The sequence below is a fragment of the Branchiostoma belcheri genome, unplaced genomic scaffold (assembly GCF_001625305.1).
Source record: "Branchiostoma belcheri isolate BF01 breed outbred unplaced genomic scaffold, Haploidv18h27 scaffold160, whole genome shotgun sequence".
NCBI classification, from domain to species: Eukaryota; Metazoa; Chordata; class Leptocardii; order Amphioxiformes; family Branchiostomatidae; genus Branchiostoma; species Branchiostoma belcheri.
Window position 1 is genome coordinate 578773 of NW_017803047.1, and position 17324 is coordinate 596096.

The 17324-nt window shown below is 38.1% G+C and overlaps 1 protein-coding gene across 4 annotated transcripts in view; it reads right to left on the reverse strand.

Annotated features, from left to right (window-relative positions):
- LOC109466228 (phosphoinositide 3-kinase adapter protein 1-like) overlaps positions 1–15343 on the reverse strand; it is a 28623-nt gene extending 13280 nt beyond the window's left edge. For 2 of the 4 annotated variants that reach the window (XM_019763895.1, XM_019763894.1), the window contains exons 1-12: positions 14920–15343; positions 14647–14742; positions 14003–14047; positions 13704–13745; positions 13021–13071; positions 12640–12696; positions 11751–11911; positions 10473–10614; positions 8537–8806; positions 7060–7256; positions 6061–6217; positions 5343–5486 (exon numbers count right to left, since the gene is read on the reverse strand). In XM_019763895.1, coding sequence (XP_019619454.1) covers positions 5343–5486; positions 6061–6217; positions 7060–7256; positions 8537–8806; positions 10473–10614; positions 11751–11911; positions 12640–12696; positions 13021–13071; positions 13704–13745; positions 14003–14047; positions 14647–14742; positions 14920–15343 — 1786 coding nt within the window. The remainder of the gene's footprint in view (positions 1–5342; positions 5487–6060; positions 6218–7059; positions 7257–8536; positions 8807–10472; positions 10615–11750; positions 11912–12639; positions 12697–13020; positions 13072–13703; positions 13746–14002; positions 14048–14646; positions 14743–14919) is intronic. The other 2 variants (XM_019763896.1, XM_019763897.1) reach the window with 2 other exon arrangements.
- Positions 15344–17324: the final 1981 nt, after the last annotated feature.

The following is a 17324-nucleotide window of genomic DNA, read 5'->3' on the forward strand; positions in this document are numbered from 1 at the left end:
TGAGAAACAACAAATTAAATTGGTGTGGCCTAACTGTAATATTCTTACATAACTGTAGTAGCAAAATAAGAATCAGCGAGTATCTGTGTGTAGAGACAAACACAAATTTATAGAGCCACAGAAAGTTTCAGAAAGACAGGTCCCATGCATGTTTCATGTAATATGTGTTTGAATCTCCTTGCATCTGAATATTAATTCTAAGATTTGATTAGACTTGAACATTGACGCACAACTGCAATCTTTTACAATCACTGTCTCTCTCATCGTGTGCAGACAATATTACAACTGATATTGGCATACACCAGGTAGGTGCTGGTTTATGCATGGATGAGCATGCCCCTAACACCTCACACATTTGGGGTGGCTCAACATGATATTTTGTGAAACAAACTTGGCATGATGGAACATTGCTTGAACACTGCTTTACCCTACTAAGGTGCCCATTTGGCACTATATTTCAACTGGTCAAGCATGGACAGTGTACAAAATACTTTTTTGAACCAGGTTGCCCAGTGTGCAACCTACGGCAAAAATTAGGTTGCCCATCAGAATTTTAGGTTGCCCCATCTTTAAGTTACTACTTTCCTCAAATTAAGTAATGTTACATAATTACATAAGCCTTTGACAATACCTCTAACAGCCTTTAGTAACTTAATTGATACTAGTAATAGCCATTAACACCTTAAATTAAAAAGCATTGGCCGGATACAGTGGTGCAAGCCAAGTAGGCATGATTTCGTGGGGGGTGGGGGGCATTCTTAAAATCCAAGTAGCACACTGGGCTACCTTGGTTCAAAAATAGGTTGCCCCAAGTAAAATTTGGTTGCCCGGGGCCCAGGTATCTCCCATGACACAAGAGCACACCTATACATGTGCATCATGCCAGCAAGAACACATACAGGCAAATAAAACCAAAACCAAATGCTCTGAAAAAGACATTTCTGAGTGTACAGATCAATTTCTGAAAAAGTTTAATGCTCATGTTGACTTTCAGAAGTTTCTGGATAAATTACGCAACTGTCTGCTTGTAAGCCATGATGAAATTTGTCTCAAAAGCTTTTGAATAATATCATACAATTTGCAATGACACATGCAGTTGCACTCAGCATTCCGTCATTGCTGAGATGCCACAGACAGGAGCGACGTCAATAGCAGACTCTGAAGAATTTTGACTGACTGAGGCCACCTTGACTGCAAAGCTAGGTCACTTTTGGTGATTCTTTCATCAGTCAAAAAATCAGAAAGGAGCTTTACATTTTGGTTCTTATGTCATGTACATGCACATGTAGCGAACTTATTCCAAGATATTCAACAGAAACTAGAATTTTGACTGACTGAGGCCACCTTGAATGCAAAGCTAGGTCACTTTTGGTGATTCTTTCAGCCAGAAAATCAGAAAGGAGCTTTACATTTCGGTTCTTATGTCATGTACATGTACATGTAGCAAACTTATTCTAAGATATTCAACAGAAATTAGAATTTTGACTGCCTGAGGCCACCTTAAACGCAAAGCTAGGTCACTTTTGATGATTCTTTCAGCCAGAAAATCAGAAAGGATCTTTGCGTTTTAGTTTTTATGTCATGTACATGTAGATGTACAATGTAGCAAACTTATTCTAAGATATTCAACAGAAACTAGAGTTTAAGTAGACTTTGGTATCAAGATTTGTGCAATATTTTTTACTGCAATTAGACAGAAAACACAGATTTTTGAAGAGATGAGAGTGCTTAGAAGCCTGCTTGTTGTTTTCATTGTAACTGTCTTCTGGGCTGTGAGCGTCAGGGCCAGAGTCTTGCCCATATATTGCATCAGACCACATGAACATAGAGGCGTGAGAGTTGATTGTCAATCCCGTGGCTTGGCCACATTCCCTGATGACATACCACTCAATACGTTACGTTTGGACCTGTCCAAGAACAAAATCCGCAGTGTTAATCATTTTCCAAATCTGGCCATTTTGGATACCCTGGACCTCAGTAAGAATGTTATTGAAGCCTTGTCCTGGAAGTCTTTCTGTAACTTGCCAGGTTTGCGGTTCCTGTTTTTACAATCAAACAAGATAACGAATGTCAAGTTTGGTGTCTGTATCAGTCAGATCAAATCCCTACAAGTGATAAATCTGTCAGACAACAGGATTGCGTCCATCGCTGAAGTTGACCTTGGACTTCCCCACGTCGGAAAAGTTTTCATCCACGCTAACCCGTTCCGCTGCGACTGCAAATTGCACTGGCTAATCAAAAAGGTGACATGCTTACAAGCTCTTAGCCAAACAAATACGTGTATTTTTAACACCGTCAAAGAATGTCATGCCCCTTTCCTGTCATGCCATCATTCACATAAACTGAACGATTTTTGCTGTGGTTCACCAGATCAGCTACAAGCACGTCCATTCTCAACAATTTCTATCTCTGGATTAGGCTGTGACAATGGGTCAACAACAGAACCTATAGATGGGCATACAAGTAGCACTATAGTACACAATGGCATCCAGATGAGCGATTCACAGCCTACTATCACTTTAGACAATGACCATGATACCATAGTGATCAAAAGCACCACTTCAGACAGCACTGATTCAGACAGCACTGATTCAGACAGCACTGATTCAGACAGCGCTGATTCAGACAGCACTGCCTCAGACAGCACTGCTTCAGACAGCACTGCTTCAGACAGCACTAATTCAGACAGCACTGGTTCAGACAGCACTAATTTAGACAGCACTGGTTCAGACAGCACTAATTCAGACAGCACTGATTCAGACAGCACTGATTCAGACAGCACTGATTCAGACAGCACTATGATAAAGAAGAGTGATGGACTGTTGACTGAAACTATTGATATTGTCATCACTGTACTAGGCTGCCTTGTAGGCTTTGCCTTCAGCACCTGTGTGATTGTAATGCTAAAAAAACGCCGACCATTGCAGTTGCAACACTTTCGCAACCAGAACAACAGGCTGGCAACAGCCGCTGTCCTGGCTCAGAACACTGTGCAGTTCCCAAATCCTCTTTACAGCAACATCACCACCAATGAAATTGACCCACCAATGCAAGAATCTGTGTCACCTCAAGTGATTCAAACATCTCAAAATCTTGGAGATCAGGCCACTCAGGATGGGCCAACTAATCACAACCTGCTGTCACAAGACTTAGTACCAAGTGACTCTCGTGATGAGAGTACATCCCATATTGATGACAATGATGCTGCAACAGATTCAGCAACTGACAAAGAAAATTTGCATACGTACAAAAATGACTCTCGTGCTGAGAGTACTTCCCATATTTATAACAATGATGCTGCAACAGATGCAGCAACTGACAATGAAAATACAGATACACTTGGTTGGGTTAAGGCAGCCTAGGTTGATATTCATGTACGAGTTTGGGCGTGTGTCTGCATGATGGCCACAGACATGTTTCGAACCCGAATCATGTTCCACCATGTTCGATATGACGTAATTCGAATAGAACGCGTGTTCGAATTCGGGGTTACCGGCGGTCATTAGTATGTTTCCCCTGTAAACCCGCATTGTTACGCATTTTATTCACGGAGTATGACTTAAACGGCTTTACGCGCAGCTAAAAACAGCATAGTAATTGATCTTTAGAGTAATCCATGTTTACGTATTATTACTTTTTTATCAAATTTGTCCGAGGCTATTTTGCATATAAGTCGATACATGTATTTTTTAACTGTGGCGATTTTTTAACGAAAAATGACAGAAAAATAGCTGTTTCTGTCATTTTTGGCCCAAAAAAACAATGTAACTGTCAGTTAAAATAAAATAGCCTTGGACAAAAATAATAGATAGGGGGTTGGCTTTCTACTTGTAAAATATCATGATGAAAGGTGTTGTTACCGCTGGCGCATAAAGCCATGAAGTAAACAGCTTTTTTAAAATCGAAATGTTGATTTTTAACCAAAAAATCCAGAAGTAGTAAAACAAAATAATCTTTATTCAATGTGTTTCAAGTACTACTAGACGTTTAGTTGTGGTGCGACCAAGCTATCAAAAGTTACAGGCATATGTATGAAATACTACTCATAGTATGCCATAGGCTGCCTTAACCCAACCGAGCATACAAAAATGACCCTCATGTTGAGAGCACTTCTCCAATTTATGCTGATGAGGATAAAACAGATACAGTAGCTGACAATACATAAAATGTTACATAGAAAAAACAGAGTTTGTGAGAAAACAATGATAAAAGGGTATACAGAGGTGCCTTCCTCTTCTGACAAAATATCATTAGCAACAGTAATTCTAACCCTATTCTATTAATTTTAACTGAGGATAATTCATTTCCATGTGTTTTACAATTTTTTCAAAGCTTGTATTATATTCTAAGTCTCTTACAAACATAATGCACTTGAAGTTATTTGGTACCAAGACATGACTTGTACCAAGTGTAAATAGTCCATCACTTAAGGACTTTGTAAATTGTAAATTGATGGGGTTAAGGAAGTACCTTTGTAGAGAAAAATGATTGTTGGCAACTAACATGTACATGATGAGGAAAACCAATGAAAAGGGTAGACTTCCTTAGTAATATTAGCAAAAATCAGTCAGTGTCATTGTAACAGAGAAAACTAAATGTCACTCTTGAACAATATAATCTGTACAGGCACCTGTCCATGGTGCTGAACACACAATCTACACAAACCTAAAGGACACTGGTGCACAACACAATCTGTACAGGCACCTGTCCATGGTGCTGAACACACCATCTACACAAACCTAAAGGACACTAGTGCACAACACAATCTGTACATGCACCTATCCATGGTGCTGAACACACCATCTACACAAAACTAAAGGACACTAGTGCACAACACAATCTGTACATGCACCTGTCCATGGTGCTGAACACACCATCTACACAAAGCTACAGGACACTAGTGCACAACACAATCTGTACATGCACCTGTCCATGGTGCTGAACACACCATCTACACAAAGCTACAGGACACTAGTGCACAAACCTAACAGATACATGTACTTGTGCATAACACATTTGTACAGGCACCTGTGATGTTAGTTTAATGATGTGTCAAATTGAAGGTTGCTCTTGACTGGACAAGTGACACATTGACAAAAGATTGACGTCTTACTTTTTAATGTTTGTATAATACTCAAGTCCAAAACATTTTCTATCAACAAGTTTGAAATGATATGCCAATTGTTTATTTCAAAGATTGATGTTACTATGTGATTACTGTATTTGCAATTTGTAGTTTTAAAATTTCTGTATTTGTATAATTGTACTCTTGTTGTAGTAGCAATTTCTTTGTGTGCACTTTGATTGACAAGTGATCAATAAAGAATAGTGTCACGTCATACCTTGTTCATGACCTTGAAGGATGTCCTTGATGTAGTTAGTGCTTAGGGTCTCCCCATAAACATCCAGGTCAGGTATAGCAACAGGGAAGGGGTGATCATAGTCAGGCTGCTCCTCCACAGTGCTGTCACCCCGGAAAAAGTTGTCTTTGGAGGCAAAGAAATTATTAAAGATGATGAGAGAGTTTTATAGCTGTAGTGAATGGACAGTATTCCCCAGTATATAGTTGGAGAGATGCTTAGCTTTAGCTACTGCAACAGCAACACAATTATTTAAAAGTTTATTTACCATTAGCTCAAGATTCTTGAATAGACATTACCAGACAGTATAATCTGCATTTGCATTGTAGTCATGACTATTATGTGAGGTGACACATACTCATTCTTCTAATTCACTACTCAAACAAGCATGATTAAAGGCAAATCCTGAACAATTGACAGAATTTTGCCACTAATGTCATGCCAGACAAACATTTTGCCCAATCTGTCATATTTACCAATAGCTGGTGCAAAAAGATATGTAAAGAGATGTCATTAACTTTAAAGGCTTTAAGTTTATACACCTATAACAGCAGAATTGCCGCTCAAAATACAGTAAATAGAATTTCAGAGGTTCAAGATTTTAAATTTTTCAAAGGAGCGCATGATGTTACTTCCAACAAAATTCAAATGACAGAAAAAAACAGACTAACTACAACGCAGATGTACATGAAGTACTTACAATATCCCCCTTCTCTGAGAGCGGCGTGTGTGTTGTAGTACCTCCCCATCGCCATGTAGACATACCCGGGATCCACCTTCGTCATCTTCATGTACAAGTCCTTGTCCATGTCCACGTACCCATCCCCCATCTCCTCCTCCAGAATGGCACCAAGTTCCTGAAAGGGAAGGAAGAACACAGCAACTTTTTTAATAGCTGGACTATAGTGCTGTGTACGGGTTCACTGGACCAGTTCCGGACTTATAAAAATGTTTTATTTAGGTTCAGGTAAAAAAAAAAATTAATTGCAAGCACCGGTTCCAGACTTATTACAAAAAAAAAGACCATGTCACAAACCCCTTTTTGTTCCAAACCACCTTAAACCATCCATAGATTGGAAAATCTGAGCTGCAAAATGAAGAAAACATTGCCTCCAGGCATTGTCAAGTGTCAGCCACCATGTTATGTGGCCACATTTTTGCCCAGACAACATTGCAAGCTTGCCAACATGCAATTTTGTATATGAGTTTAGGCCCGGACTTAAGTCCGGAACTAAACCTAAACCTCTGAACTTGAATCCGGACCTGAACCTAAATGTGGGTTTAGCACTAAGCTGGACTGTGTTCTAACAAAACATAAAAAAAAAAACATGACAAATATTTTATCATCATTCTACTGTGTATGCTATTCAAAAATACACAACAAGGAGGTATAGCAAGTGTTTAAAAGTACATCTATTAGACTTAAGGAAAACTAAATCAACAGTCAATTGTCACGAAATGAAATCTGTACTTTTTAAGTTGGAGAGATAAATGTAGAACAGGTTAACTTACTGTAAATTCACAAAAATATGATAACATGGAGTGTTTTCAAGTTCATAGTTGAAACAACTAGGAGTACTAACACAACTTCACTTCGTTATGAGTTTACAAAAAAAAGTCACTTCAAAATAAAGATAAACTTCAAAATTTACTGTACTTTTTGACAACAAAAATGTATCTGATAACAATGTTTGCTCACAATTCTGTCCTCGATGTATTTCTTGAGGTCCATGTGCCCGTATTTCTCGGCCATGTTGTGTGGAAAGTCGTTGTCACAGTTGGCGATACTGCAGGCGTTGAGTGCCCCAGGACAGTGCAGCAGGGAGGCACACATGTCCTTCAGACCATACTTTGCAACAAAGTGCATGAGGGTGGGCAACTCTTCTGGGTGATATGCTGTAAGAAATGAAAAACTAGAGGTCAAAAATCTCATACCTTTGTTATTTCATAACATACCTGACAGATATATCTTGTTGTCTGACAATTGGCAACTAAGGTCACGCCGATTTAATTTTATGAATGACATCCTTTGAAGACCCCCAAACTAGTGCGCACGGGTGAATAAAAAGAAAATTCCGGCCAAAAACAAAAATGCTACTAAACCACAGGAATACAAAGCTGGTATTAGGAATTTGTGGCAGTACATAGTGACGTATACGACAAGCCGGCACATGCTGGCTTTTTGCAGAATTTCTGAATCGGCACAGTGCGTATGTACTGAGTTCTTGAGTCATGGAGCTTCGGTAGCCTGGGCGCCGTCCTCCAGAGTTACCACCGGCTCTGCATTGTCACCAACTACCATTGACTACCCAGGCTTATAGCCAGATCAGAGCCTCGGTGGACATGATTTTTTATTTTTTTTTGAGAACAGGCAAAAATCAATGCGCGCGAGGATGTCATCCATAGAATTAAGATGGTCTGGCCTAACAAAGCAAAAAAAGTGACAGCAATCGAATCATGAAAACTATCATGTGATTTTAATCACTAATGAAGAGATGGCAACATCCTTAATGTATATAGTATGCTGTAACCACCTGTTGCATATTTATACAAATAAACAATAAGCTATTTTAAATCAAATCAGATCATGCACAGAATTTCCTAGAAATACTACCTTTGGCAGTAAATAAGGCCACACCAATTTAATTTGTTGGTTCTAGGATTTTTCAGAAAAAATATGAAGTGACAGGGCGAAAAAAAAAAAAACAGGTCTAGGCATCCTATTATAGCCCCACATGCTACAATATGAGCCATGAAGTCAACAAAAAAGGCTGGGTTAAAATTTAAAGTATAAATTTTGAACTTTTAATCAAACCACTGCATTGATAGATGGAAAAAACTGTAACAACTAGGAAGAAAAGGAATTTCCTCAACTGTTGGGGGCAAAATATGAGCATTTTTGAGTTGATTCAGAACCAGAATCTTTTTTTTTTTTTGCAAATCAGAAAAAAAATGAAGAGGCGAATCCGAGAACCAACAAATTAAATTGGTGTGGCCTAAGTGGATTTTGATAATTTATATAAATAATAAAAATGCTATGATTTTGTGAAAGAAGTACATTTTTGTTTAACAACGTTTAGTATTTCTGCAAGTACAACAAACTGCAACCAGCCACTCACAAAACATGATTTGTTTTCGTGCATTTTTCGACTGAAATTCTTTCACTTCCTTCTTACCATATTCTTCCTCACTCTCTTGGTCGATGCCAAACACCCCAAGACCGTTGGGTGGCATGTGTTTCTTGAAGGTTTTCCTCAGTATCTTGTCCAGTGTCTTCAGGTCTGAAGGCTCTGTGCCCAGGGACTGACACATAAACTCAATCGGCTTGCTGACGTCGGAGAGTAACTCTTCCAAGCGACGCATCTTACTGAGAAACACCATGGTGGCGTTTCCAAGTGACTTGCCGTCACACTTCACAGTTGCTTGTGTTGTCTCTGGAGGGTGGTCTGGGAAGAAGGGAACAGAAGCTCTGAGAAATGCCAAAGTAAAATAGAGCACACCTGGTGACAGAAACCTTGATCTAAGGCCACATCAATTTAATTTCTTGGTTAAAGGATTTGCCTAGAAAAATAATGGAGCGGGCGGGTGAATAAAAACAGGCCTAGGCATCCTATTATGGCCCAAAATGGTACAATAGGAGCCATGAAGTCAACACACCAGGCTGGTTCAAAATTTAAACAAGGAATTTTGAACTTTTAATGATACCATTGCATTGAAAGATGGAATAACTGTAACAACTATAGGAAGAAAAAGACTGTTTTCAACTGTTCAGGGCAAAATATGAGCATTTTGCAGTAACTGTTGATTCCTTTTTTTTTTGCAAATCAGAAAAAAAGAAGTAGGCGAATCCGTTAACCTAGAAATTAAATTGGTGTGGCCTAACCTTGAACTTCAGTCAGTCTCATCCTTTTTGTTAATTTAAGGTGCCTCTATAGCCTTAAGGCAAACTCAAAACCGCCAAAGTGGCAATGTGTGCCTCTCTTGTTTGAAGCTCTGAAAAGTGCCAATATGAAAGTAAAATAGAGTGGACCTGGAGAGAGAAACCTTGATCTATCCTTCAACTTTCTTTCAGTCTCATCTTTCTTGTTAATTTGAGAAGCCTGTACTCTAGCCCCATGGGCCAATTTAAAACTGCCAAAAAGGCAATTTATACATGTATGATGTTCCTCTCTTGTTTGTAGCTCGCAGAAGTGCCAAGTAAAATAGAGTGCAACTGATGAGAGGAACTTTGATCTGACCTTAAACTTTGAATTCTGTCAGTCTCATATTTTTTGCTTGAGGTGCCTGTATAGCCCCAGGGCCAATTTAAAACCACCAAAGTGGCAAAATTTCGCTCTCTTGTTGTAGCTCAGAAAATAGTATAGAGAGCACATGGAGAGAGGAACCTTGATATGACCTTAAAAATTGTGTCAGTCTCATAGTTCTGTTTTTGTTTCCAGTGCTTGTAGCCCAGGGGGCCTATTTAAAACTGCACACTTGGCAATATGTGCTCCTCTTGTTTGAAGCTTTGAGAAGTAAATTAAAGTAGAATTGAGCATTCGAACAACTCAATCATTCAAACATTCAAACAACTTTTAAAATTAAAATTCAAAACTAACCAGCCAACCAGGACTAAAAAAGAAGAAAGGGGTGAAATAATTATGTTGAAATGTAGGGTCATTTAGTGAACAATTTTAGGCCACACCAATTTAATTTGTTGTTTCTCAGATTTTATCAGAAAAAATATGAAGCGACAGGGCGAAATAAAAACAAAAACAGGCCAAGGTGCCACATGATAGCCATAAAATCTAATGCTATAATATGAGCCATGAAGTAAACATACCAGGCTGGTTCATAATAATACCATATTTTGAAATTTTAATGAAACAAAGTTGCATTGTTACATTGAAAAACTTTAAGAACTAGGAAGAAAAGGCCTTTCTTCAACCACTGGGGCCAAAATATGTCTTTCAATGAGCATTTTGGAGTTGATTCAGAACCTAAAATCTTTTTTTTTTGCAAATCAGAAAAAAAATGGACAGGCAAATCTGAGAAACAACAAGTTAAATTGCTGTGGCCTTACTAAAAAATACATAAATTAGGAGTACAATTTTTCTGATAGATATACTTTACCTGGTGCACTGAGGACCAGTGTGTATGGGTTCTCCTTGGTAGCTGTCACAACTGATGTCTGTTTGGTGCCTTGGAATTCTACTGTGTAGCTGCCACCTTCAGGAAGCGTGTTCTTAAAGATGAGCACCACTCTCTCACCAGACTGCCAAGAATGGGAAAATGACAAAAACGTTAAAAAAAGAGAAACTTTGGTCTTTGTAATAGCATCACATTTCTCTGTCACATTGTTTCTAAGCTTAGGCCACACCAATTTACAATTTGTTGGTTCTCAGATTTGCCTCTTCACTTTTTTCTGATTTGCACAAAAAAAATTCTGATTCTGAATCAACTAAAAAATGTTCATATTTTGCCCCCAACAGTTGAGGAAAGTCCTTAAATTTCTTTCTAGTTGTTACAGTTTTTCCATCTATCAATGCAGTGGTTTGATTAAAAGTTCATGATTCATTGACTTAAATTTTAATCCAGCCTTTTGTGTTGACTTCATGGCTCCTATCAAAGCATTTGGGGCTATAATAGGATGCCTAGACCTGTTTTTATCTTTATTTTTTTTTGTCCTGTCACTTCATATTTCTTCTAAAAAAATCTGTTAACCAACAAATCAAATTGGTGTGGCCTTAGACTCAGATTCAAGTACTGATAAACTACCATAGCTGACAATTCTGAAAGAATTTCTTTTTGATGTAGTGAACTTTGAATTTGTCTGAATCATGAAGGCAAGACAATTTGTTTTGCATTAGAACAGATAATTACTCACAGTGAACATTTCAGTTGCTACTTCTAGGTGGTCTTTTGCAACAATCTTAGGAAAAAAACATTTAATTCAATTCAATGATCTTTAACCCGTAAAGTAAACTTGAACCGAATTGCTATTAGTTTACTTATGGACTGCTCAATTGGTAGAGTGCTAGCTTTGTAACCGGGAGGTCGTGAGTTCAAACCCCGGCCGGGTCATACCAAAGACTTTAAAAATGGTACACACTTCTTTCTCTGCTTAGCACTCAGCACATATGAGAAAGAGTGTGGGAAGGTCAAAAACACAGCCAGTGGACCAGCCCCCTGCTGTAGTGCATTGCACAATTGTGTGTCGCCCAAGGGCTACAGATTCTGAAATGGATATGGGCACCACCCCTATGCTCTGCAATAGAGTGGAACGGGACCTTGATCCTTGAAATTGTTGAAAATGTATTGTATGTATTGTATTCATAGACAATTTTCAGGTATCCTAATTACAATAATTCTGAATAGAATTCTGCTAAATTTGAAAAGTTCTCTACCTACCCCAGATGTGACTGTGTACGGTTGCACAAGTTGAAGTTCCTTGCTCATGATGGCCCGATCTGGCCGAGATTTTTGCTGCGTAGGTTTGGGTGGTCGGTGGGGAGGGCCACTACTGTCATCTGTACCAGAGTCCTCCAGTGTAGGAAGTACCATGTAGGTGTCTGGCAGAGAAATGTAGTGTGAGCTGTCACATGTTGTCATTCAGATTCATTGCAAAAGTTTTTTTTTACTTTCACAATCACTTGTTTATGATAACAAGATCATTATGAAGCAAGTTTAAACTGCAATTTCCAACACAACAAATTGGACACACACAAATTTTTGACAGTACAACAGCCTTTGTCAAGGAATGAGCAATCCACCGCTTCCGTGACGTCACGCAGATAACACACGTGACTCCGTGAGCAGTGGATCATAGGTTGCAGAAAGTCTGTGGCGCCCCCCGTCTCTGTTCAGGGATGGTTGTAATGCCCTGATGTAGACGGAGTAACGTGTGTTATCTGCGTGACGTCACGGAAGCGGTGGATTGTTCATTCCTTGACAAGGACTGGAGTTGTACATTCAGTCGAAAATTTGGGTGAGTCCAATTAGTTGTGTTGGAAACTGCAGTTTAAACTTGCTTTACAACGATTTCTACCAACACAGATGAACTTTCAAGATAATAACAAGATCTGACAATTCAAAGGCTGTCAGTCATCTTTGGAACAACAAACCTCATTTTCCCCACCGAAAAAATATGGAATTGTTGCACCGGTATTTGTTTTGACTTTCTTTTGTATTAACAATTAACAGTGAACCATTCTTTGAGTTATGGTGTACACATCAAAAGCTGAATTCTAATAGTAATCATTAGAATATGTACTGGCAAACTGAGTAAAATTCAACATACCTTGAAATTTCCCAACTGCCTGAGGCTTTGCTTCCATGTCTTCATAAACGTCTTGTCCTGTACAGTCAGATGATACATATCATAATTATTATTATAATTAAGTAATGTATTATCTACTGCTTACTACTACTACATGTAGCTCATATAGTTGAATATCTAAAATCCCATTGTAGACAGAGGTTGAGCTGGTAAAAGGTGTATGATGAAAATTGTCACTGGTTTGCTTTTAATTAATCATATTTCCCCAAGTGCATGAAAATGGGATATTAGTAGTGTTAACTTGATGTTGATTTTCTGCAATAAAGGTACTGAAATAGAGTTTGTTGCTTAAGAATTAGTAATTGATTATTCAAATTACAAATGTATCCATATGTCCTCTACCATATCTGTCTTCTGACTCTGCCATGTTTAGGTATAAACTTTCTTCTGCATCTGTAAGAAAAAGACTTTGTTATGTGGATCATTTTTTACTATGGCCTGTATCTCTGATGTACTGTAATTTTACTCTCCAAGCAGAGGTTGGTGGGGAAGATTTTTAAATATAATATGGCCTTTTTTTCTGTCGCTACCTCCACCAAAAGAAAAAAGCACGGCATGTTATAATTAGAAAAGTCAAAATCTTCCCCACCAACATCTGCTTGGAGAGTACTGTAATTCGGAATGAAAGCCATGTCAATACGAGGGTTGAAATTATACTAATTATGAACAGTAAAAAAATTCACAATAAGGATTGCCATGATTATGATATTAGTACACAACCTGGTATGTGCTTTCTGATGATTTGAAAAGTAAAGTTATTAGGTGAAATTGTATTAGGTAGTAAAGGTCTACTAGAATTAAGGAGTAAAATTGTAATTTGACAGTGAGTATATTGTGACAAAAGTTTGTGCACATGCATCATATTAATCATCATCTTCATCTTCTGTGTTCTGAAGCTGAAATGAGGAGAATATTCTGCTGAAGTAACATTTTAATAATTAGTAAGAAGAGTGTGAGATGTGATTGGTTAGCATCATGCAAAGGTTTTGAATACTGTATTAAATGTTTGTAGTTCTGAGTCCTACCATCTGCTCCTGTAGATCCAGTCATGGTCAAGTAAAGATCCTCTGTAATGTATAATGTGTAAAATTTCATAGGATTTAAATTTTATTGTGAAAAAATGATGGCTAAAGTAGTACATGTTATATTGTATAAAGTAACAAACACATGACCATCCTTACATGTCCTTTTGCTTGGTATGGCACATGTAAACATGTACAATCTGTCTTAAGCGCTGTTGTCAAGCATATTCTGCGTAATGATCAAAAGGGAATTTTTTAGATTAAGGCAATTCAACATGATTGTAATTATAATGTTGTCTTGCCTTGTGCACTGTTAGACTGATCCATGCTCAAGTAGGTGTCATCGTCTGTAATAATGAATCACGATAATGATGAAATACATATAAAACTTTAAGCTGCACAAAAAAAAATTTGCAAGTGTGATGGAGTTTTATGTTCAATAGTTTAGTATCTGGAATATTAAAAAGAGCTCTCTTGGTTCAACATCTATATTCGTACGTCTCCTCTCTTGACAAATGGTGTCAGAAGTGGGATTATTCCCTGATGGTTCAACCGTTAGTAAGTGGAGACCCAGTTAGCCTAGTGACAGAGAGGAGAGGGAGGCTAAGATAGAGATGAGAAAAATCAGTAGTTTAGCAGGTGGAACATTGAAAAGGAAACTTCTTGGCTCAACGTCTATGTCTCATCTCTTGATAAGTGGTGTCAGAAGTGGGATAATTCACTTCAAGTTCAACTCCCAGTAAGTGGAAAACCTGCTAAGGCTGGCAGAGATAAGAGAGATACATTGTAAGAGGGATGCTAACATTGCGATCAAGAGTATGGTAGTTTAGTAGCTAGTAAAAAGGAGCTCTTCTGGCTCAACATCTTGACAGCAAGCTTTTCATATTAGTTGTTGTTAACTTTTTAAATTATACAGAACAAAAACATATATATAATGTTGTCTTGCCTTGTGTTCTAGTATTGGACTGATCCATGCTTAAGTAGGTGTCATCTCCTTGTGATTTCCCTGCCATTGGCATGTATGGACTTTCTGGATCCGGTTCTGAAAAACATCAATTTCATACAATAATACAGTAACTGTACATGTAATAATACACGTACATGTAATAATACACTCTGTGAGCTGGGGATCATTTCTTGTGTTGGAAATTACTGGAAGAAACTTGCTCCATAATGACTTCTACCAACACAGATGAACTTAAAAAGATTAGACTCTTACCTGGTTCAAAGGAGTTGATCACTTGGAAGGTACTTTGTAGTATAGCCGGCACACCGTCAGTTGTAGACAAGATTGTCCACTTCTGATAGCCGGGCATGTTCGCGACTATATCCTGTAGATGGCTGTGTTCCACCCCACAGAGAAGGACCACCACTTGTTCTGGGTGTGGGACTAAGTCCCTGAATGACGTATAGGAGAAAAGGTCCGTAAAGTCTGGAGAGACCAGCAGAAATTGGCAGCGGCTGTTCCTGATAGCTGTCTCTTGACTGTGGTGAAGAGGGAGCTGTTCGATTGACTCGAAGTACATCCTGATTTCTTCGTCACCCTGCCGAAACACGTCCGACAGAAACTCGCTCCACTGCTCCCCATCGGGGCTGTACATGATACTCAAGTCATAGAAGTCACCTCCTGGAAAACAAGACATCACAGGAGATGTTACAGGCAATTCTAATGTGATTTATGGACGGCAACACAAATGAATATTCTGGATTCTCTGCCATTTCTGTCATCATTTCATATTTGCTGCAAAATATCCACAAAACAAGATAAGCAGAGAAGTCCCTTTATTTTTTAGTACTACGACTAACAGCATGCAAAATAATTGGTTGCCCTGGGCAACCAAATTTTACTTGGCGCAACATATTTTTAAACCGAGGTTGCCCAGTGTGCTACCTGAATTTTAAGAATGCCCCCCCCCCCCAAATCATGCCCACTTGGCTTGCACCACTGTATCCGCCAGATGCTTTTTAATTTTAGGTATTAATGGCTACTTGTATGACTAGTATCAGTTAACTAAAGGCTGTTAGAAATATCGTCAAAGGCAATTGTAACATCACTTAATTTGAGGAAAGTAGTAACTTATAGGTGGGGCAACCTAAATAGTGATGGGCAACCTAGTTTTTGACATAGGTTGCCCACTGGGCAATTTGGTTCAAAACTGCTACTAATAAATATGAAGTTGCTAGAACCAGCAGCCTGGTACTATGCCAAACATGCAACTGTTTTTCATCAGCAACATCGCATTTTGGAGACATATCAGTATGCTACATGTATATATAACAAGCAGCACTTTAATTATGGAAAAACACTTTAATTATGGACTCCTCGCTAATAACTCTAAATTGCTTTACCCAATTAGGTTTATATTTTTTCTGAGTACATAGTAGAAGGTGACAAATATGTGGAGTGTGTTAATTAGTCCCTAGGGTATAGTCCAATTATACATAATTATACATGATTATACTATATTTATCTATAATCATGTATGATTATACATATTAGTTTTTCCATTATACATAATTATGTATATCCCTTTTGATCATTATACATAATTATGTATATCCCTCTTGATCATTATACATAATTATGTATATTCCTTTTGATCATTATACATAATTATGTATATTCCGTTTAACCATTATACATAATTATGCATATCCCTTTTAACCATTATATATAACTATGCATATCCATTTTGGTTATTATATATAATTATGCATATTAATTTTTACCATTATACCATATATATGACTTTTGGCTATTATTCATAACGATACATAACCCTCATGACCACTATGTATAACTATAGCCATTTTATTGTTATGAACAATAGTAATAAAATAGGTGTAACAAGTCGTTTGGTGTAATGTAGCCAGCTGCCACCGCGCCGCATGCCTGCGAAGCTGGTGTGTTACGCCGAGAGGCAGCTATACCATCTAAACAAATACAGATACAGAATTAGATAAGGTTATATTTTGGTGTCATGTGGTCTTTAATACTGACTATAGCAAGTAAGTGCTACACTACTTCAATTTATTGATACCAATGTTAACTGAAGTTTCATTTGTTGTTGCTAATGCTATCCATGTCATCTTTTTCTTTTACATAGAACAAATTCTTAGCCCCTCTTGCCAAAGTTTTGCTAATGCTATCCACGTCAACTTTTCCTTTACATAGAACGAATTCTTATCCCCTCTTGCCAAAGTTTTTGGTAATGCTATCCATAATTGCCTATCGAAAGCAGTTTAAATGCCGATCTGTGCACCTACATGTACATCGTAACAATGGCATGGCGACAAAAAATTGAAATTTTTTCTACTGTCCCAAAATTTCCCGAAAGTGTACATTGAATTGTCCCAGACAAAATTTTGGTGGCCTCTGGCCATAGGGACACCTTTGATTTCAGCACTGTCTGTTAGCCTGTGCCACGCCCAACAGCACCTTTCTGTTGACTGGCTCAAGAGTGAAGGTGCGAGAGTTTTAGGGGGATATTTTAAACCCCTCTAAAATGCTATTTTCTTGTTCTGTAGGTGAATTTTAAAGGAAGTTAGATACCCCTAGACTTAGACACTGATGAAGTTATCCACATGTACAGTAAAAAATGGCACCCCAAACACGAAAATACA